The sequence below is a fragment of the Elephantulus edwardii genome, unplaced genomic scaffold, assembly GCF_000299155.1.
Source record: "Elephantulus edwardii isolate Elephantulus edwardi_28Jun2011 unplaced genomic scaffold, EleEdw1.0 scaffold00019, whole genome shotgun sequence".
Taxonomy (NCBI): domain Eukaryota; kingdom Metazoa; phylum Chordata; class Mammalia; order Macroscelidea; family Macroscelididae; genus Elephantulus; species Elephantulus edwardii.
In genome coordinates this window covers 15,810,039-15,834,597 of record NW_006399769.1, presented here as the reverse complement: position 1 = coordinate 15,834,597, position 24,559 = coordinate 15,810,039, and the positions used below count along the sequence as shown (strand labels likewise).

Sequence of the window (24,559 nt, the reverse complement as noted above, 5' to 3'; positions counted from 1 at the left end):
AATGTACTGTTCCAGTTTTTTGTGGTTTTTTTAAATGTGCTTCAGAAGGATTTTGCTTGTCTGTGATATTAGTGATACAGTTTGATAATTGCACACTCTTTTGGTCCATTCTGGCCACATAATTGTCCTCAAGATTTCTTGGTATAGCCTGGTGAGCATATCCAGGGCAGCATCTGTTTATTGAAATATATCAATAGGTATTCAATCAATTCCTGGGGCCTTGTTTTTTGCCAGTTTCTTCAGAGCCACTTAAACTTCCTCCTTCATCAACACTGCCTCTTGATCATATGTTATTTCATGAATTTCTTCTGTGTCAGTCAATTCATTTTGGTACAGTAACTCTAAGTACTGTTTCCATCTTCTTTTTATGCTTCATGGATCATTCAATATTCTGCCCATAGCATCCTTAAGTACTGCAACTCGAGGTTTTAATTTGTTCTTCGGTTCCTTCAGCCTAAGAAATGCAAAGTGAGTTTTTCCCTTTTGATTTTCTGACTCCAGCTCTTTTCACATTTCATTCTAATACTTTGCTTTGTCTTCCCAAGATGCCCTTGGAAGTCTTCTGTTCAGCTCCTTTTAAGAACAAGAAGTTTAGTTCCTATAAAACACCAAATTTTGTTCTTGACTGAGTAAAACAGGGCCACCTTTTGTAGAAATACATCTTCTCAAGTTATTTCTCCATCTATTGATTCATTAAGTAAGACAAATGAATACATAACCTAAAATAAATTTGTTGACAACTTTAGTCTTTTTCCATCTATCATGACAGTGCCTACTGGTTCAGTGGTGAGGATTTTTGTTTTCTTGATGTCCAAACTTTGAAGGGTGTAGTGTTGATCTTGTTCAGTAAAAGCTTTGTCTCATTTTCTGTAAGCAAGGTTGCATCATCTGCATAATGTAAGCTGTTGATAAGTCTTCCTCTAATCAAGATGCCATGTTCTTTATATAGGTCAGGTTTTGAATTATTTGTTCAGCATACAGATATACTAGATATGTAGAAAGGTGACAACCTTGATGTACATCTTTTATGATTTTAAACCAGGCAATATTCCCTTCTTTCAAATAATTGTTTTTTGGTCTATATGCAAGTTTCCTATGACAGTGCTCTGGAATTCTCACTTGTCTCAATGTTACTTATTTTTAATAATTTGTTACGAGCCTCAGAGTTGAATGCTTTTTCATAGTCAATAAAACACAAATAAACATCTTTTTGGTATTCTCTACTTTCAGTCATGACCCATCTGACATCAATTGTATCTCTCATTCCATGACCTCTCCTGAATCTATCTTGAATTTCTGGCAGTTCCTTTTCTAGACACTGGTACAGCCACTTTTAAATAATCTTTAGCAAGATCCTTCTTGTGTGTGATACTAATTATATTTTAATAATTTCTGCACTCTGGTAGATCTCCTTTTATGGAATGGAAACAAATATGGATCTTTTCCCGTCAGGAGGCCAGGAAGCTGTCTTCCAAATTTCTTGGCATTGACAAGTGAGCACATTCAAACTTGCATGGGTTTGCTGAAACATCTCAACTGGTATTCTATCAATATCTGGGTACTTCACTTTTGCCAATGCCTTCTGTTCAGTTTGGACTTCTTCCTTCAGTATCACCAGTTCTTGATCATGTCCTACTTCTTGAAATTGTCTTATGTCTTGTTGTTGTTCTTAGGTGCTGCTGAGTCAATGAGAACCCCAAAACCCCTATGAACAACAGATCTAAACACTGTCCGATCCTGTTCAGCCTTGCAATCTCTGACATACTCAAGAGTACTGGTATCATCACTGTGTTAATTCATCTTGTTGATGGTCGTTCTCTCTTCTGCCTTTCCAAACACGATGCCCCTCTCCAAAGAAGAGCCTCTCCTACCAACCATGCCCAAAGTATGTGAGAAAAGTTTTATCTTCTTTGCCTCCAAGGATCATTCTGGCTGCACTTTCTCTAAGACATGTATGTTTGTTTTTTTTTGGAAGCCCATGGACAATCAGTACTCATCTCTAGCACTACAATTCAAAGGCATCAATTATTCTTCTGTCATCCTTGTTCACTGTCCAGCTCGCAGATGATTAGCAAGTGACTGAAAAGACCAGCCTTAGCAGGAACACCTTAGACCTCCCATTGACAGCACTGTTCTCAATAATTTGGATAGGTTCTTGACTGCAGACTTTCCCAGTGCAAAATATCTCATCTCCTGACTGTTGATACCAATGGTGCTGCTTGTGGATCCAAGTAGGATGAAGTTGCTGACATTGTCAATATTTTCTCTATCTATATGCAGAACAGATTATCCGGGAGGCTGGGCTCTATGAGGGGAAATGTGGGGTCAAGATTGGTGGACGATTTATCAACAACCTGCGTTATGCGGATGACACAATCCTGTTTGCTGAAACTGAAGAGGACCTGAAGTGCCTGCTGCAGAGTGTCAAGGACTGCAGCCTACAATATGGATTGAGGCTCAATGTCAAAAAGACAAAGATTCTCACCACTGGACCAATTGGCAGCATCAGGATGGATGGTGTAGAGATTGAGATTGTACACAGCTTTAGTTTGCTTGGCTCCATAGTCAACAGTCTTGGCACCAGCAGCCAGGAAATTAAAAGGTGCATTGCCATGGGAAAGTCTGTTGTTAGGGACCTCTCCAAAGTACTGAAGAGCAATGGTGTCTCTCTGGAGACTAAGGTGTGTCTGATACAGGCTATGTTCTTCGCAATCACTTGTTATGCATCAGAGAGTTGGACAATGACCAAGGAGGATAGAAGGAGAATTGATGCCTTTGAGCTGTGGTGCTGGAGAAGAGTATTGAGAATACCATGGACTGCTAGGAAAACAAACAGATTTGTCCTGGAAAGGGTTAAACCGGGTGGCTCCTTGGAGGCAAGGATTCTGAGGCTCCGTCTCACATACTTTGGACATGTTGTGAGGAGAGTCCGGTCCTTGGAGAGGGACAACATGCTTGGGAGGGTGGAGGGACAGCGCAGGAGAGGAAGGCCCTCTATGAGGTGGATTGATTCAGTGACTGGGATAATTGGGATGGGAGTGTCAAAGACGGTGCGACTGGCACAGGACAGAGTGGAGTTTAGGGCTGTTGTACATAGGGTCATTATGAGTCGCAGGCGACTCGATGGCACATAACAACAACAACAACAACATATGATGCTGCCTACAGTCCAATGATAAGACTGTTTTCTTGACACTGAGATGCAATCCATATTGAAAGTGAGATTCTTTGATCTTCTGCAGTAAGTGCTTCAAGATCTCTTTCAGTAAGCAAGATTGCATAGGTATGGAGAAAGGATTCAACTATGATGCACACCCTTTTTAATTTTAAACCATGTAGTGTTCCTTTGCTCAGATTGCACAACAGCTAGTCTAGGTATAGATTTCACATGAGTATAATTAAATGTTCTAGGATTCCCCTTCTCAGTGCTAATCATAATCTTTTATGATCCACACAATCAAATGCCTTTGCATAGTCATTAAAGCACAACTGACATTCTTCTGGTATTCTTTGCTGTCAGCCAGGATCCATCTGACATTAGCAATAATATCCCTGGTACCACGGCCTCTTTTAAATCCAGCTTGAACTTCTGACAGTTTTCCATGTACTGTTTAAACCATTTTTAAATGATCTTCAGTAGTATTCTGCTTGCATGTAATATTAATGACATTGTTCAGTAATGTCCACATTCTATTGGTTGTTAGTTGGCATGTTTCAGCTAATAGATGCAGCCCTGGTCGTGCTCTCCTGTTTACGCCAGGAAATTTGGAAGACAGCTGCTTGGCTGACTAAAGATCCATTTTTGTTCCCATTCACAAAAAAAGGTGATCCAACAGAATGTGGAAATTATCAAACAAGTAAGTCTTAAACATGTATATTTCATGTATATCTTCTCAGTCTGTGATTTATTATTCTGACAATATTTTTAAAAGAGTAAGTTTTTCATGATACAAATTTATTAATCTTTAAAATATTATTGTTCCTGATTTTTGTGCATTACCTAATAAATCTTTGTCTCTCTCTGCAGTTTTGTTTTTAAAGAACTCTATTGAAATATAATTTACATACCATGAAATTTATCCATTTAAAGTCAACAATTAAGTTTTTGTAGTTCTACAGAATTTTCCAACCTTCTCAACCTACTTCTTTATTTCTTAATGTTTCCTGGTGCCATAAGCCAAACCTATGCCCAAATTTTACAGTCTTGTAAATTCTAGAATTGTAGCCACAAAGCCAAGAATAACTGATGAACCAGTATAATGAAAATACTTTGTACAACCTGTGTTCACTCAGCATATCGCACAGTCCCATTAAGTTAGTCTGATGACATTTTGCTGGGATTTTTTTAGTATCCGGCAATTTAAGTTGATATTTCTATCTATAATAGACTGAACTCCTGGAGAGCAGAAACTCTTTATCCTTATTGCCAAGCATAGTACCCAATATAGTTGGCATTGATGAAATGTTGGCTAAGTGATACAAATGAGTCAAAATAAATAAAAATATCTTCTACTTATATTGTTGTTGTTGTATGCCGTCAAGTTGCTTGTGACTTATGTAAGTAATTTTATTCTTTATAAGACAAGGAATATTCTGTGAGTTACTATCCTCCTTTATTCCATCAGTCCAATCTAGATTTTTTTGTACATTTTGTGAAACTAAGTGATCATACATAATCACTACATTATATGTAATTTATGTAGTGAGTAGGAGCGGCATTCACTTCCGTAATAGCTTGCCACTGGAAACCCTATGAACCTGGAGAGAGGACGAGACACACCCAAGCGTTGAGAACTCCCCTTCATAGGGTCGCTATGAGTTGCATGCGACTCCATGGCACTTAACAACAACAACATAAGATAACAATTAAAAAATTAATAAGTTAGCAACCATAAAATATAAGTGTTAAAATTTGAAGTAGTCAGGCAAATTTAACAACATATAATAGTGATACTTACATTAGCTGAAAACAATTTTGAATTGGAGACAAAGGGCTCTCTAAATACTTTTATAATTAGATTTAGTTCTCTTATATACTGCCGAATTTCTGCCATAAAGGCTTTTACCAAATCATAATAAGTTTGCTCTCCTGAAGTGGAGGGTTCTTCATCAGTTAAAGATAATATATTTATATCCTCTACATCTTGATGAAACATATCCATCAATACCTGTGCAATCAGAGATATAAAAAATAAAAAACATAACTCTTAAAAGACAAAAAAGCAGATACACAATACAATTGCATTTAAATTAACTTATTAATTGAAAGTTTATTGTATTACTAATTTAAAATTGTATTTTTCCATACATAAATGAAAATGAGACATAATACAATTTGAAAGTTAAAGGATTAATTGTAAATATTTTAATCACGAAGACACATGCTTTTGAAGCTTTACAAAGTAGAAAGAACTGTGCCTTAGCATCCAAGGCCCACAAGTATATACTCTTAGATATAACACTACTATCCCCTCATTACACCTTCTTTAAAACAGAATTCTACATCTCCGATCACAAATATCTCAAGTTCTAGCCATGTGTTGTTTCTTTAACTCTATGATCTATTCTAATTTGTCTCCAAATCTTGTCTCAGTTTTTTCTGTTCCACATTCTTTCAATACCACCTTAATTCAGGGCCTCTTCATTTCCTATTTTTTTATAGTTGCATTCTTTGTCTATATTTGTTGGGAGTGAATCAAAACAAGTTTTGTTTTCTCTAAAATGTTTCTTACTACTCTTTGAAATTCATCTTTGTTTCCTCTTAATTTTTACAACTGCCATATCAATTTAACAGAGCAAACAATATTATACGTATTCTGTTCATTTCATGAATGTAAATATCCTCCACCAACACCAGAGCCTTGTCTTATATTTCTTTTACATCTCCTACCTATGTGAGCCCATAGTACTCAAAAAAAGAATTTTATGTTCATTTTTATTTAGTAAATCACATTCATTTTAAATAGACCTTTTTTCCTTCTCTTTTTTAATTAATTTTAATGAACATTTAGAGAAGTTTTGGATTTCCATTCATTCACTGTCGCATTTTTCTCCCTGCCCACCTCCCCCCCCACCATTCACTCCTCTCTCTGAGAAGTAAAAGAAAAATTCCTTCTTTGGTATACAATCCCTCCCCCCCCCAGTACAATCCACTATGCAACCTTCACCCTGGACTCCCGTCATAGCCATAATAACCAATTTTGTTTAACTCTTTTTTTAAAAAATAAAAACATCTTTCTATTTAAAAAAAAAACACCACAACACAAAACCACCAGAAAGATAACCAGTAAAATGTGTGTGCGGACCCAAGGTGGGGAGGGTAGGAACAGAGGGCTGAGGATATGCAGGGAGATATCATAAGGGTGCACAATTGGGTGGATGGTGGGAGGCATGGGCCAAAGAAATGGGGAAGATCTGACAGGGATCTGGAAAGACAGGGTAATGGTAGGCATAGTTCAATGATGATTAATTCTATAAAACATAATGAATTACTGAAAAGACAGGGTTAATGATGGGCCAGGTCCAATGGTGATTAATTTTATAAAGCATAATGCATGGGAATGATTTCATGAAACACAATGTGCATGAAGAATAGTGAGAAACACAATGTATACAAACTTTGTAGGCAAATCAATACAAAAGTAAAAACAAAACAAAACAAAAAAAAAAACCCCAAACATAATGAATTGGAATGACTGTATGAAATAAAAAGTGAATAAAGAATAGTGTGAAACAAACAAAAACCCCAAAAAAGAAACCCACCAAAACCAAATAAAACTACTCTTGCTACTATCACATCCAGACTTTCCATAAAATTGTACTCTACATTTAGCATCACAAACTGCCTCCATCAAATTCTCCATCAATACAAATCTATGGATTTCTCTCTCTCTCCTATTATTTCTAATTTGTCCTTAAATCTTTTCTTGGCTTCCTCAGTTACCTCTCTTCCATACCCTTGACAATTTTTACAGTATATATTCACATTCTAAGAAAAGAATCACTAAAACGTAATTAAGCAGATTGAACAGTCAGAATATTCTAGTTATTAAGAATATAGTGAGAAAAAGATGGAATGAAATATTGTCTCATAAAATGTTTTCCATTATGTATATTAATCATAATCTGAAAATACTGAAGCCACATCATGACTAAGAGGTTCAGACATAGACAAAAATGGAGGGAACATAGCTCCACGACAGCACATTTGACTACAGATCCAGACAGAAATGAAGATGAAGTTTAGGCTCTGGAACATCTTAAAATATTCTAGACAAACTTTTTATTTTTCTGAGTTTCAATTTTCATTTTATAAAACACATGTAAGTGCACCTACCTTAAAAGATTCTTGTTAGGACTAAATGAGACAAGTCTTATATATGCTTAACTTGGAATAGATGTTTGCTCTGAATAGTATTAAATTGAAACCATACATTTACATAAATCTAACAACTGAAATATAACTTACTTAGTATTTTTACATCTTACACAATTATTTTCAAGTAAAATCACAATCTTCTAAGTCATCCAATCCAAATAAACTTTTAAGAAATTTACTATTAAGCGATTACTATTGCTCTTAACCCCAACACTGCAACACAAACAAAAAAATCATGGCATGTTTAAATACGTTTTTAATATCCCATTGTTTATAAAATGGTATCTAGACTACCTGCTATAAGGATACTAGAAATATAACTCAAAATATCATTTTATTCTATCTCAACAGTGTTTTATATTACAGTAAGTTGTAACTTCGAATTTAAGAACAAAATATATAGAAGCTCAGTCTCCTACCTTATCAGCACACATTGCCACTTTAATATCTTGTTTTGTAATTTCATAGTGCCGGATATTTCGTACATAATTCCCCACAAGCTTTAAAATGTCTGCAGAAATATATTCTAATACTGCTACTATGTAAACAGAAACTTGATGGTCAATTTTATAACCTAGGACCTCCTGCAAAAGTAGAAGAAAAACATGTCTAAATGTTGCATATTTATAAAATTGACAAAGTGATAAAAATATATGTAGTTCAGCCTGAGAGTTGGCTATACAAAATATCTGTTTACTACATATTACTACATTTTTTTACATCCCTCATCTAGAAAGGATAGAATGGGGGCTCAAAGAGAGGAGGAGGGAGCAAAGGCTCTTTGTTCCCTAATTCAAATTACTCAGGAGTAACTATGGAGAGTTTTTTTGTTTTAGTGGTTTTTGTTTTACTGCTATTCAAGAACAGGAGTTACTACATAATTACTAGCTGGTAATATTTACTAACCTCATACCTCTTTCTTTCCTTAAGGATTCTGGGTTCTTGCAAACCCTGGTGCCCTAGTGGCATTCCTTGGTATGGGGAGGAAAAAAAAACAACTTCAGACTATATCCTAATGAACAATAATGGTTATTAACAGAATTACATAATTATTATTATACTTCAATGAGTATCCATTTTTGTGGAGCTGACTAGTATCCACAGAGAAAAGAAACTATTTTCTAAACTATCCAATTAGGGAGGCTATCCCACAAAATTTTGAAATAGACTTTTATTGGGGTCAGGATACAATTCCCTCTTAGTGTATATGAAAACTAACAAAATACATAGCAAAGAATGTATTAATGAATGGAGGTAACACTCACAATTAAATAAAACTAAAAATTTAGGGTGAGCCAACAACGTTATCAATTTACTAACTGTATTAGAGTACAATGTATAACTAATGATGAAAATTGTTATTTTTCTATTATATAGATATATAGATATAGATATAGATAGATATAGATATACACATATATATATATATAAATTATAATTCAACAGTTTCTAATAACTTGCACTTATTTCCTCACATCTTTTATTTGGGAGGTATTTCTATTTTAACCATCTTAGTAGAAAACATACCTTCTTGACAGCCTTAAAAACCATTCAAGTGGTTAGCCTTCAATTCTGGATAAGATCAAGCAGACATGGCATCCCCTAACATTGTCATTAAGGAGCCTTATTAACTTGGACAATTTATTTAATCTGTCATCCACTGTTGCTTCATGTGCAAACTAAGGATAATAATTCTGATAAGTAATAAACTTAGAGATAATTTACGTAAACATTAAGAGTTTGCTTGCATTCTCTTAAATACAAAACTACTGATACGTATTCTTATAGTTGAAATTAGAGAGTGCAAGAATTCAGCCACATTGCCTTGGTCTTCAAAGTCTTTCAAGTTTTACGCTTCTGACAGGGTGGTGTCTCAACAGTTTTCTACTGCCTTCTATTAGTGGAAAAATACTTGAGTTTTTGTACTCTGACTGCTTCCATCTAATACAAGTTAAAGCTTTTTGCTGTTTTACCATATAATAATGTACTTGCAATTTTTATGTAAGAATGAATTACTAGCTTGCTCACTGCATTAAGTAAAACAGAAATAACATTATTAGAGTGAGTAGGAGGTTTTCTATTTGTTCCAGAGGAATTGAATTAACTGACTGATTTTAAATGGTATGTAGGACTAGATAATGTAGGTTATCTTAAGAGAATTTTTGTGTAACCAAAGATTACACATTTCTCTACAACAGTGTCACAGAAGTCCTACAAAAATACTAAGTATTCACAAGAGCCCTTTATTCTACCCCACAAGAAGGATTAGAAATTCTCTGGGAGAATCTATAAAAACCAAGATTCACAAAATCTGTAAATAATATCTTCCCTAACTCTTTTAGTTAGCTTCATTACTATTATTGGTACAAAATTACTTTAAAAATATTCCTTTCCTCCTTTCTTATTATATTACAATCTTACCCATCATATTGATTACTGGAAAAACTAGGAGATAATTTTCTAATGCATGTCAGTTAACTCTATTAGCCATGAAATATATTCTTTATGTATAAAATAGTGGGTTTTATTTTGTTCTTAAAGGGTAAGAAGGCAGTAATTCAGCTTTACCTTTAACAAAGGATGAATTTTTTCTACTGGGAGAGATAAAGGGTTTCTTCGCTTCCTCTTTTCAATAGCTGACTGGGCATCTGCTATTGCCCACTTATCAATTGGATGAGGGAAACTCTTTTGAACACGTTCCTTGGAAAATAGGAAAATAATAACTAAGCAACAAATAGATTAAGTAGTATTTGTTACTTACAATTTAGTTTTAAAATGAAAGAATATCAAAAGCAGATCTTTCCATATGTGCTGTAATTTACACTAAAAATATACTTAACTTAAAAATAGTAGTTTCTTAACTAGGCAATTAGGAGACTATATTTTGCATTACCTAAGAAAGCAAATTACATTGTAAAGTTTGATCTCACTGAGCTAATAAGGTTAGTGACAAGAGTAAGAGAAATAATTTTAAACATTCTTGATCTAAGCTCAAGAAACAATTATGTAAATAAAATCGTCATTTGCCCTTACTTTTAATACCAAGGATAAGCTCGAGCAGCACTTTTGGAACAAGAACCTCTATAATTTTATCTTGCTTTTATCAATCATGAAAAGGTAACTGACTTAAAAAATGCTTACAAATAGTTTAAAAAGCTATTTACAAATAAAACAAAGCTTTACATTGGTTACATAAATTGTATCTTATAATGAGAAATAAAATAGATAATTTATATTGAACAAAATACTTCATTTCTAATCGTTACTCTGTCAGAAAAAAAAAGACCCTGGTGGTGCAAATGGATAAGCCGTCAACTGCTAACTCAAAGATCAATGATTCAAATCGGTTAGCCTTCATAACGATGTGCAGCCTCACAAAGCCTATGAGGCACTTCCACTCTGTGCTACCACTTGGGAATTTATCACCCGGTTGCTATCACTCAGAATCAACTCAACACCAATGAGCTTTGAGGGTAGTCTGTCAAAATTTCCATTAAAAAATGAAAAGATTCGCATTTATGTGACAACTGAATTTATTTTCATAATTATAAAAACAAATGCAATCACTTGAAACAATGAGTATTTTCATGCACTCAAAATCCACAGGATGCATATCATAATTTAAACCAGTAGAGGGTGCTATACATTAATTTTTTATTATTATTTGCACTTTGAATTCTTTTTTTTACTTAATTTTCATTCATTCATTGTTACACATCTTCTTTCCTCTAATTTTTTTAAAGTGAGGAGTACTTAAGTTGGTTGAGCTCCTGGATGATGCAAATGATTGAGGTCATGGGCAGGTAGGTGAAGAGCTGGCAGCACCAGTCTATTTAAAAGGCCTTGGAAGAAAGGCCTGGTGATCTAAAAAAGTTCCGAAACTCTCAGGAAATGAGATCTTCCTTGACACACCCAGGGGTCACCGGGAGTCAGAGCTGACTCCACAACCACTAGTTTACTAGTTTAACAACTGCTAGCTAAAACGAAACATCAACCCTGATTATTAATCTCAACGAAGTTTTGTTAGTATTAAAACGGAAACATTTTCAGTGTAATAATCTGGAGGGAGAAAGGTGGGAATACACTGGTTCCAAGTACATGCCATAAACAAATCTATAAACTAAAAATTATCTGTTTGTTGTGCTGTCAAGTTGTTTGTGATTCATACCTACCCTAAGTACATACAATAGCCCTGAAAATTACTCTATCCTGTGCCAACTTGAACGTCTCTGACATACCTAACCTCATTACACCAGTCACTGAATTAATCCATCTCATAGAGCGTCTTCTTCTCTTGCACTGCTCCTCCACCCTCCCAAGCATGATATCCCTCCCCAAGGACTGGTCCCTCCTTGCAACATGCCCAAAATATGTCAGATAAAGCCTCAGAATCCTTGTCTCCAAAGACCAGCCTGGTTTCACCCTCTCTAGGACAAACCTGTTTGTTCTCCTGGTAATCCATGATATCTTCAACACTCTTCTCTAGCACAATAGCTCAAAGGCATCAATTCTCTTGCTATCGTTCCTAGTCATTGTCCAGCTCTCTGATGCATAGCAAGCAATTGTGAAGACTACGGCCTGAATCAGACTGACGTCACAGAGGTCCCTGACTTTCCCAATGTAATTCATCTCTTGATTTCCTAGCTGCTGGTACCCAAGAGTGTTGACTGTGGAGCCAAACAAACTAAATAAAGCTGTTAACAATCTCAATCTCTTCACCATCTATCATGATGCTGCCAACTGGCCCAGTGGTGAGAATCTTTGTTTTTTTGATGTTGAGCTTCAATCCATATTGAAGGCTGCAGTCTTTGACCTTTTGCAGCAAATGCTTCAGGTCCTCCTCAGTTTAAGCAAACAGGGTTGTGTCATCTACCTAATGCAGTTTGTTGATCAATCTACCTCCAATCCTGATTCCACATTCCTCCTCATACAGCCCAGCCTCCAGGATGATCTGTTCTGCATATAGATTGAAAAGGTATGGAGGATAAATCCCTGGTGTACAACTTTTCCAATTTTGAACTATGCAGTGTTTTTCTTGCTCTGTTCTGATGACTGCCTCCTGGTTCAAGTATAGATTTCACAACCAAGTATTCTGGGATTCCCATTCTTCTCAGTGTCAGAGACAGTTAATTTAAAAAAAAAAAAAAATCTGTATTCAAGGCTAAGTTAGCTGAGAAATCAAAGAAGTGATCATTTTAATCCTAATCTATAGAATCAGAAATGGGCTGGAAGTTATCAGTATCTTTCTCAAAGAGAAAGTTTACCTACTGTTGCAAATGCTGAACTGAAAAGTTACTTGCCAGGATACCACCCTCATATAACCAAGGCCATTCAATGGGCCAAAGTATCAGGAAAGCATAGGAAACTAGAAAGGAAGAGAGATAACAGGAGAGAAGGGTGGAACAAACACCTGAATTGAAACTGCTTTCCCTTCTTCCAAGTCAACTGAACATTAATAAATTTAACCCATTATCAAGACTTTTTATACTACACCCTTATACACACACACACACACACACACACACACACACACACACACACTCTTAAGTTCCATAAAGTAAAATCTGCCCTCTATTCATGATTTCACATTCCATTTCATTAAAAATAAAATATTTAGGTAATGCACTGACACCATGACTTACTTCTAGGACATGACCTGAAATCTAAAATCACTGATGTACACTGGAGATAGAAAAGGTAGCAAATGGAATTCAATCTCACAATTTTAATAGATTTCACATGTATCTTTGGAGGGGAGCAAAAATGGTAGAATTTCAAACAAACAGAATGTAGGCCAAAGGTGAAATGGGGAGAAGGGAAAAAAGAAAATACAGCAGCAAAGCTGACCCATCTTATCTTCCTCATCCCAAATCTATCCATTGTTTTCAGAAAGGAAAGAAAATCAAGAGTGATAAAAGATAAAAAAATGATAATTTTTGCTTCCTTATTAGTAGATGAACAGACTTAAATTAGCATGAATATACTTACGAGATGGTACCAATGATAAAATTATATAAAAAAGACTGGTGCCTTGAATGAAGAAAAAACAAACTGAAATAATTATTTCTTGTAATGGTAAATTTTATTTTTTTTTTTAGCAGAATAAAATTCATTTTAAAGTTATTATTATATTTTTAAAAGAACCCTACAGAAGAATCATGAATTGAAGAGTTATGGTTAGAATTCTGCTACTTTTAAGATCATTTTGTTGTTGCTGTTATGTGTCATAGAGTCACCCGCGACTCATAGTGACTGTATAACATACAATAGCTCTGAAACTCCATCTTGATAAATATCTAGCAGTTCGGGAAAAAATTAGATAAAGAGTTATGGTTTAAGATTCAACTATGCATCTCATTAGGAGAACCCTGTCTTTCGCCTCTACATAATAAAACACTTTAAACAGATTTTTGTAAAAATTAATTCTAGGATGTATAAAGATTCTTAAGCTCTCACTCTCAAAAATACAGCCCCATACACATTAAGTTTTGTTAGTAGTTAATAAAGTTTATGTGTAGAAGATTTTTTTTAATTGTTGAAAAAGGCATACAATATGGAACAATTACATGGGAAACCTAAACATTAATTAACAGTAAAAATCCTAAAGATTCATTAATATAGTATGGCAAGGGAAGTCCAAATAGTGATGGAAAAAAGAAAATTGTTTTTTTATAAATCGTAGGATAAGGATACTGACTGCAGGAGGAGTAAGGGAGAAAATCCTTCTGTAAAAGTACAAGCTTTGTGTTCCTCTGAGTCAATTCAAAAGAAAAATATATCAGTGCTCTAAGAACCAAAAACTAGTTTAACATAGGACTGTAGTCCACAAAGTAAAACAGAAAATATATGATAAATGCAAATCAGTCTACTTGTTCATACAGAAATAAAGAAAAAGTATAATTAGGAAAGGACAAGACCTAAGAAGTAAAAGGTATTTTTTATCAGAAAAAGAAGGCTGGTGGAGGGGGGAACCCCTACTAGTTATAACCAATGCCTTCAACGTAGCTTGGACTTGTTCCCTTATCTCCACTGGCCCTTGGTCATATGCTACTTCCTGAAATATTTCGGTGTCAACCAGTTCTTTCTGGTACAGTGACTATGTATTCCCTCTATCTTCTTTTGATGTTTCCTGGCTCATTCAAGGTTTTTGTCCATAGCATCTCTCAGTATTGCAACTTGGTGTTTGAATTTGTTTTTTCCATTCTTTTAGCTTAAGACCTTCTGAGTGAGTTCTCAGAAATCGACGAGCTACCAATTGATATGTTTAAACTAACAGATGCAGGACTGGATGTGCTCAGCAGTTTTTTTCAGGAAGAAAGCTACCAGGACAACTGACTGGAAGAGATTCATTATTCCCATTCCCAAGAAAAGTGATCCAAGAGAATGTATAAATTATTGAATATCATTAATATCACAAAATATTGCTAAAGATTTTCCAAAAATGACTGGAACAAGTACATCAACAGAGAACTCCAGACTTGCTGGCTGTGTTTAGGAGAGGCTGTGGCACTGGGGGCATTACAGGCATTCCACTGCATGGATCAGAACAGACTGTGGTTAACACTAAAAATATGAGAATCCCAGCACACCCCATTGTACTCATGTGAAACCTGTCCTTGAACTAGGAAGCAGTCATCAGAAAAGACACATGTAAGCAAAATATTGCTAAAGATTATCCAAAAAATGAGTGGAACAAGTACACCAACAGAGAACCTCCAGACTTGCTGGCTGTGTTTAGGAGAAGCTGTAGCATTAGGGGGCATATCACAGTCATTCAACTGCATGAATCAGAACAGACTGTGGTTAACACTAAAAATATGGGAATCCCAGAACACCCAATTGTACTCATGGGAAACCTGTCCTTGAACTAGGAAGCAGTGATCAAAAAAAGAGCAAGGAAACACTGCATAGTTCAAAAGCACAAAAGGAGTGTGTCAGTATGTGTCCCTCTCCACACCTTATCAATCTACATGCAGAACAGATCATTTGGGAGGCTGGACTGTATGAGAAGAATTATGGAACCAGGATTGGCATAAGACTCATCAACAACCTGCATTATGCAGATGATGTGAGCTTGCTTACCAAAACGGAAAATGACCTGAAGCGTGTGCTGCAGAAGGTCAAGGACTGTAGTCTTCAATACAGATTGAAGATCAAAGTCAAGAAAACAAAGATTCTAGGGGAGCGCTGGTGGCCTAATGGCAAGAAATGTGCTGCAATCCTACAGGCATGCAGTTCGAATCTACCAGATGCTCTGACGGAGAAGGAGGAACAATCTCCCCCTGTGTCAGTTGGATCCAATTAGATGGTACGCACCAAAGAAAAAAAGAAAACAGATTTTCATCACTGGGCCAACTGATAGCACCATGATAAACAGAGAAGAGATTGAGATTTTTAACAATTCAGCTTACTCAGGTCCACAATCAACACTCTTGGAAACAGCAGTTGGGAAATCAAAAGACAAATTGCACTGGAAAAATCTGCTGTCAGGAACCTTTGCATAGTGCTAATGAGCAGCAGTGTCTGTGTAGAGACTAAGGTGCACCTAATCCAGGTCATGGTCTGTGTCATCATTTTCTATGTATCAGAGATCTGGACAATGACTAAGGGTGACAGAAGAATTAATGCTTTTGAGTTGTGGTGCTGGAGAAGAACACTGAGCATACCAAAGAGTGCCAAGAGAAGTAACAGGTCTGTCCTTGAGAGGATGAAATCAAGTTTCTCCTTGGAGGCTAGGACTGTGAAGCTCCATCTCATATACTTTGGGCATGTGGCCAGGAGGCATCAGTTCTTGGAGAAGGACATCATACTTGGAAGAAGGGAGAGCACAGCAGAGAAAGACCCTAGATATGATAGATAGAAACCATTAACTGGGGGTAATGTGGGTAGGTTTATGGGAAACAGTAAGATTGGCTCAGGATAGGGCAGGGTTCAAAGCTATTGTGCATTGGGTCGCTAAGACCAATCTTGCTTATGCAAATGACACAGCCTTGATTGCTGAAAGTGAGGATGACTTGAAATACTTATTGCATAAGACGAAGGACTACAGACTGCAATATGGATTATACTTCAATATCGAGAAACCAAAGATGGGACAGGGAAGAAAATATGCAATAATGAATGAATAAAAAATAAAGAAATTGTAGCATCTATTCAAGAAACCTATACCTAGACCAAGAGGCAGTTGTCAGAAGAGAGCAAGGAAACACTGCATGATTCAAGATTAGGAAGGGTGTGCATCAGGGATGTGTTTTGTCTCTATATCTTTTCAATCTATATGCAGAACAGATTATCTGAGAGGCTGGGCTCTATGAGGAGAAGTGTGGATCGATCTATCAACAATCTGCGTTATGCAGATGACACAACCCTGCTTGCTGATACTGAGGAGGACCTGAAGCACTAGCTGCAGAAGGTCAAAGACTGCAGCCTTCAATATGGATTGAAGCTCAACATCAAGAAAACAAAGATTCTCAACACTGGCCCAACTGGCGACAGCATGATGGATAAAGAAGAGATTGAGACTGCTGACAAGCTTCAATTTGTTTGGCTCTACAGTCAACACTCTCAGTACCAGCAGCCAGGAAATTAAAATACGAATTTCACTGGGAAAGTCTGCTGTCATAGTCTGCTCTCCATAGTACTGAAGAGCAATGATGTCAGTCTGGAGACTAAGGTGCGCCTGATCCCGGTCATGGTCTTTGCTAGACAATGACTAAGGGATGATAGAAGGAGAGTTGATGCCTTTGAGCTTTGGTGTTGGAGAAGAGTATTGAATATACCATGGACTGCTAGAAGAACAAACAAGTTCGTCCTAGAGAGGGTGAAGCCAGCCTGGTCCTTGGAAGCAAGGATTCTGAAGTTCCATCTGACATACTTTGGACATGCTGCAAGGTGGGATCAATCCTTAGAGAGGGACATCATGCTTGGGAGGGTGGAGGGACAGCACAGGAGAGGAAGACCCTCAATAAAATGGATTGATTTAGTCACTGGGATAATGGGGATGGGCTTATGAGAGACAATAAGATTGGCAAGGGATAGAGGATGATTTAGGGCTGTTATACATAGGGTTGCTATGAGTCACAGGTGACTCGATGGCACATAAAAATAACAACAACAACTCAAGAAAATAAAGATCCTCACCACTGGGGGATATCAAAATCGATGGGAAAAAGAGTGAAGGTGTCAATTATTTCATCTTGCCTGAATCTACGATCTACACCATTGGTACTAGCAGTTGTTATCAAAAGTTGTATAGTGGTTGGAAAGTATGCCGTCAAGGACCTCTCCAAATTACTGACGAGCAGTGATGTGAACTTAAAAGACTAAGGTGTGTCTGCTTCAAGCCAGTCTTTTCAATGACAGGCTATGAAATTTGATTGCTGAACAATGAGTGAAGATGACAAAAGAAGAATGGATGCCTTCAAGCTCTAGTGCTGGAGAAAAGCACTGAATATCCACAGACTGCCAAAAGAACAAACAGATTAAGTCTTGGAGAAAGTGCAGCCAGAATGCTCTTTGGAGATAAAGATGACAAAACTTCATTTCATATACTTCAGGCACGTTCCCAACAGGCTATTCTTTGAGAAAGACATCACATTTGGAAAGGTATAGAGAGTCAATGAAAGAGAGGTAGACCTTTGATGAGATGGGCTGGTACAGTGGCTCCATCAAAGGGATCAAGTATATAAGATATGTTAAGAATGGCAGAGTACAGCACATAGTTCAGATCTGTTGTTCATATGGTGACTATGAGTCATACTCAACTCAAACAATAGCAAATCATGTAATTTTTAAAGGCTCTGGTGGACTAGTGGCAAGAAGATGTGCTACAACCCCAAAGACACATGGTTCAACTCCATCAGATGCTCCACTGGAGAAGGAGGGGCAATTTCCTCCCTTGCCAGTCGGATTCGACTCCACAGTACACAACAAGAAAGAAAAAAAAAGATGATGATGATGTACCAGGACAAACCAACAGCTCACCAGAAATAATATAATGGCACAGTGGCAGTAACAATATTTTTTTTACTCTACTTTAAAAAATTAATATTGTATACAGAAAATTAGTTATTTATTAGAAGAAAATGGTGAAGTTTGATATTTTGCTTTTAAATTTTTTTTTTTAATTTATTTGCATCAGGAGGGCCAAATAACTTATGCAGTGCAGTGTATCCCTGAGAACTTTATACATTTTTTATTCATCTGGAACACTGCCTGACAGAATGTAAACAAACTCCCTGCTGTTCAGACACTCGACTCACAGTAACCCTAAAGAGCAGAACTGCCATGTAGGTGTTCCAAGGTTGTAACTATTTATAGAAGCAGATGGTTACATCTTTCTCCTACAGAATAACTTGTGGGTGCAAACTGCTTACCTTTCAGTTAGCAACTGAGCACACTCAGGGCTCCTGACAGACACGAAGCACTCAAATACTGGTAGTGTGGATCAGTGAATACTGACAACTGTCATTTAGACTGACAGTTCACCATTAGTAATGATTTGTATATGTGAGTTATTAAAACTGTTAAACTGAACATTTATATATATCTTGCTTAGTTATTCTCTTATTTTCACAATGGTAGTTTTATGCAGTATTTGTCTTTTTGTGACAGAAAAATGGTCGCTCATGTTAAATAGCATTTTATGAAATCTTTGTTTCATAGTGCTGCACAGTATTCCAGTGTGTGGATGTACCACAATTTCTTAATCCATTTGGCTGATAGGCATTTGGGCTATTTCCATTTTCTTGCTATTGTGAAGAATGCTGCTATGTGTGAAGGTGTGCATAGCTCCATTCATGTCACAATTCTGATTTCCTTAGTGTTTATTCCTAGCAGTGGAATAGAATCTTTTGTTTTCTTGATGTTGAGCTTCAATCCATATCTTGACTTTCTGCAGCAAGTGCTTTAGGTCCTTCTCAGTTTGAGAAAGCAGGGTTGTGTCATCTGCATAAAAGGCAGGTTGTTGAGGAGTCTTCCTCCAATCCTGATGCTACATTCCTCCTCATAAAGTCCAGCCTCCTGGATAATCTGTTCTGCATATAGATTGTGAAGGTATGGAGATAGGATGCATCCCTGGCATAAACCCTTCCTGATTTTGAACCATGTAGTGTTTTTTTCTTGCTCTGTTCTGACAAATGCCTCCTGATCTAAGTATTGGTTTCACATAAACACAATTAAGTGTTCTGGGATTCCCATTCTTTTCATAGTCAGCCACAGTTTGTTGTGATCCACACAGTCAAATACATTTGCATAGTCAATGAAACACACCTCTGGTGCTCTCTGCTTTCAGTCAAGATCCATTTAACGTTAGCTATAATACCCCTAGTACCACGGACTCTTTGAAACCAAGCCTGCCCAACTGGCAGTTCTCTGTTGATGTGCTTTTCCAGTTGTTTTTGGAAAATTTTCAGCAGGATCCTACTTGCATGTGATATTAACAATATTGTTCAATAATTTCCATATGCTGTTTGGCCACCTTTTTTTTTGGAATGGTAGAGCAAAGGGTAAATGTCCTAGCTGTCACAGAATTCTCTTTTAGATGAGTATTAAACAACTTTGGAATGTCCTCTATTTCTTAAGCCCTCAAATATCTAAACATTGATTAAACCTATATACATGGCAGACTGAGAGATAACATTAGTTATTTTGAGAATGCATAGAGGTCTTCAATATTAGAAAAGGATACATGTAATTTCTGTGTTAATTAAAAGGAGACACAGGTATAGTGCAACAATTTTGGAAATAACTCAGTCTGTATTTGTAATTTTGGGTGGTTGTTGTTAGGTGCCATCAAGTCAACTATGACTCACAGCAACCTTATGAACAACAGATATGAACTGTGACCTATCCTGTACCATCCTCCCAATCTCTGGTGTACTCGAGCTCACTGTTACAGCCCTGGTGGCAATCCATCTTGAGGAGGGTCTTCCTCTCTTTTGCTGACCCTCTATCTTTCCCTGCATAATGTTTTTTGAGTGTTTTTCCCAAAGATTAGCACCTCCTGACAAATGATTTGCGACACAGATGTACTGCCTTTGACTCCAAGAAGCACTGTAGATATACCTCCTCTAAGACAGGTTTGCTTCTTCTGTTGGCAATTCATGGTCAGGACTATTCTCTAAATCACAATTCAAAGGTACTGATTCTTCTTCTGTCATCCTTATTCACTGTATAACTTCCATATGCATAGCTAGTAACTGTAAAGGCCATGGCTCATATCAAGTGTACCTTAGTCCTTTTTTTGGTTTTGTTTTGTTTTTTTAATTGTGATTTTAACAAAAGTTTGCAGAAAAGTTGACTTTTCATTCATGCACTGTTGCACATTTTCCTCTCTATCCCCTCATCCCATTCACTTTAAAAAAAAATTTATACACTATTAGGTAATTTTCTCTCTCTCCCCACCTCTCCCTAGTCCACTTTGCTAAGTACCTCTTATTCTGGACTGTTGTCATACAAATAATGACTAATCATATATTCCTTTTAAATGGTTCTCTCCTTCATCTATTCCAACACAGTATTATTTATCCTCTCTTTTCTTAATTTCTCTCCAACTCCCATGTCAGTCCTGTTTTATAGGGGTGGTGTTATGCAGTATTTTTTCTCTAGTGACTGAGATATTTCATTCAGCATAATGTCCTCCAGGGTCACCCACATTGTGCAATGTACTCTAGTTTTTAAAATGGTATTGGTACTTTTTAAAGAAGTCCTTGACAAATTTTCGCAATGCAACATGACTTTTGATTTCTTGACAGTTTTTACTGTGAATGTTGACTGTTAATGTCACCAAAGAGGAGATTCGTGGTAGAAGATCTGTAATCCTATTCTAATCCCCTACGCATAGAGCTGGATGCTGTTTTTTATAAGGATACTCTTGGGAAACCTAACTATCATCCAAAAGGGCACTTGAATTAGTGGAAAGTAGAGTTTAGATTTGTTCAGAGAAATCCATGGTAACAGGTGCCTAAAGGAAATTACAAAGTTGTGGTCTTATAATTAAAAAATATGAAATCTACTCTGAATTACTAGGGGAATCATCTTAAATTACCATTTCAAAGCACACAATACTTTCTGCAGACATAAGCTCTGTAATCCAGTGCTCCTTTGTCTTAACTGTACTACAGATTCCGTCTGAAAGGGGTACTGTTTCTGCTCCCACAACTCATGTAAAGGCAAATTTAGGATATTCTTCAGTCTCAAAGCTGTTCCACTCTTTCAGGTAAAGTTCCATCTCTTCACACTCTACAACTATGTTGTTAACATTAAGAGCACATATAATATCTTCATTTTTTAATGTCTTAAGTATCTAATCTTGAAAGCTTTCACCTCAAGTCCAGCTACCACCACATGGTATTATTCTGATTTCTATGTTACACTCATAAAATCTTAAATTCTGTAATTTTGTCTCTGATTCCAATTGATTCTATTTTTCTCACACAGAAACTGTAATTTCATCTAGCCTTATGAGAAATGCCAATACTGTTCCCTCAATATTTTTCCAATCTATTTGCTCGCTACTACCTGGCAAAATAGTTTAATAAAAGGTATGCTCAAAAACAGACTTTTTGGCTCCATTTATTAGTAGCTTCACTATTGATTAGCTGTGACCTTGGGCAGGCTATACTTCAGTTTCCACACTTACTCATTCAACATATATTTTGTTAGTGCCCTATAAGTGGGAGATATTGCTCTAGGTATTGGAAATTCAGCAATGAAGAAGACAAAATATCTTCAGATTATGTATTCTAATAAGAGAGAAAACAGCATCTTCATTAGGAGGGAATTGTAACATTTAAATGAACTATACATAGAACCTGGAAGTGTTTATACTATGCTTAATAATAAAGTGCTTAAATATCAGCTGTTATTATGTTTAATTTTCCTCTTATCCAATTTAGATTCTCTGATGATCTTTTCAGTACATTCCTCATTGTATATGCCTATATTCCAGTCCTTTGGCCCCTGAGGAACTAGGCAAGACCTGGAGTAGCTAGAGACACTTCCATCCTAGTTACTGAATGCCATAAAAATATTACCATTTTCTATGTGTTTGTACCCTAAAAATGATTGCACAGCATTGCCACTATCAATTTTTACAAATTCCTTTCACTAGTGTCTTGATTATACACATCATGGTGGACACCATTCCTGGAATAAACCATTTTTCTTTCTGTAAGCCCTAAAATGACAGGGATCATATAATTCTTTTTTTTATAGGAGATTTCAGCATCTCCATTCTAGGACATTTCCTCTTTTTCCATCTGATGGAAAAAGAGTTTACTTACCACCTGAAATACATTACATATGTAACAGCAAAAGAATAAAAGATGAATTAAACTTATTTTTGGAGGTCAGTGTCTTAAAAAAAAAAAAGAAAGAAATCCTTAGACATACTCTACTCTTTGTACAAAGTAGAATGTATGAGCACTTCCAGCATCAAAAAGTAGTGTTTCCATGCCAATTAAAGTTTATTTTAAATTAAAAGCAAACTATGGAATAGTTTTGCAGTTAAAACACATACAAGTTATCAAATATCCAATAAGTAAAAAGAAAACTAGTCTTTACTTTTTAAAAACCCTATATATTTTGTAGAACTGAAAAGTAAACTCTTTTCTCTTTGACAGATATTAAGACATTTACTAGATAAACATAAAGTAAACATAAAGCAAAATTTTTCATACCTCTACATCTAAAACACTTCGGGGCTGAGCTTGGCACAGCATATTCAATAACTGCAAAATTAGTTCTTCAACATACTGAAGTGCATCATCATTAGACTCAAGTGTAGGATGAACTTGCCCCTGAACCTGTAAACAAAAAAACAAAGTTATTAAAATCACTTCAGGTTTACATCAATCAAACAAAAAGTTTTACATGTGAGTTGTTCATCAAGAACATGCTATTGCTTGTCAGCAAATACAGATTAAAACGTTACTGACTAAAATAGTTAGGAATTCGCAATCATTTTCACCAGTCACATGTACCATATACGTTTATAGCACGTACTTAGAGATACAGATACCTAAATGCATCATTTCAGTGTGTCATTCTCTAAAGCCACGGTTACCTGGAGGTGGGGAAATAGAGGAAAGTAGTGAGAGGCTGAGATAGGAGGGAAAAGATGCCATTAATACAGTCTTCACCAGGAACTAGTACAGATATAGTATTTATTAAACACATTGTTAGGGCAAAAATGGCTTTCTACCCGGGGGGCGGGGGGGGGAGGTGTTCTGGCCCTTCTTTAACCCTATATTTACCACTAAAGTATAAAATCCAAAAGACACATAACTAATCTTGCTTATGCAATGCTGTGCAGGACACAGAGTACAAACTTGATGAACATTGGTTGAATGCAAAGTCTCCTTTTATCAAATAATACCAAAAAACCCCTTAATTTTGTATCTATACTTTAGAAAAAAAACTTGGTGGTCATTCATTAGTAACTACTACTAATTTTTCCTTTTCTTCTCCTTGACCATTTCTTTGAAGGCACCTTAGGCTTCTGATCTTTGTGAAATTTGTGTTTTAATAATTAGAACAATAATCTTTACTTATATGTTCTTAACATTCAAAAATGGCTAATACTATTCCCCATTAACTAATGGCAGAAAAAACAGCTCCAGATGATAAGCAATATATATTTCACAGTAATCAATGACGAAGACAATTCAGTACATATATCCACTGCAAGGCTTAAAATCAAGAAAGGTGTGCAGCAGGGCTGTAACCTTTCTCCATATCTATTCAATCTGCATGCTGAGCAAATAATTTAAGGCGTTGGACTTTATAAAGAAGAATGTAATATCAGGATCAGAGAAGACTCATTAACAACCTGCCTTATGCAAATGACAAACTTGCTTGCTCAAAGTGAAGAGGACTTGAAACATCTGCTGCATACGATAAACTATTATAGCCTGCAATATAGACTATACCTCAACATCAAGAAGACAAAAATTCTCACTACTAGGCCAACAGGAAAAATCATGACAAATGGAAGAAGGATTGCACAATATAATCTTAATTGAATCCACAATTAACATCCTTGGAAGCAGCAGTCAAGAAATCAGGTTTGCATTGGGTAAGTCTGCGGCCAAGGATCTCTCCAAGGTGTTAAGAAGCAATAATGTCAGTTTAAAGTCTTAAGTGCATCTAATTCAAACATATATGTATATATCTATGTAT

The 24,559-nt window shown here is 36.1% G+C and overlaps 1 protein-coding gene across 2 annotated transcripts in view; it reads right to left on the bottom strand.

The window, feature by feature from the left end:
- The window catches only part of SOS1 (son of sevenless homolog 1 (Drosophila)), a 150,054-nt gene that overhangs the window by 73,314 nt on the left and 52,181 nt on the right, over nucleotides 1-24,559 (bottom strand). For both annotated transcript variants that reach the window (XM_006882336.1, XM_006882337.1), the window contains exons 2-5: nucleotides 23,059-23,184; nucleotides 9,947-10,078; nucleotides 7,798-7,962; nucleotides 4,959-5,168 (exon numbers count right to left, since the gene is read on the bottom strand). In XM_006882336.1, coding sequence (XP_006882398.1) covers nucleotides 4,959-5,168; nucleotides 7,798-7,962; nucleotides 9,947-10,078; nucleotides 23,059-23,184 — 633 coding nt within the window. The remainder of the gene's footprint in view (nucleotides 1-4,958; nucleotides 5,169-7,797; nucleotides 7,963-9,946; nucleotides 10,079-23,058; nucleotides 23,185-24,559) is intronic.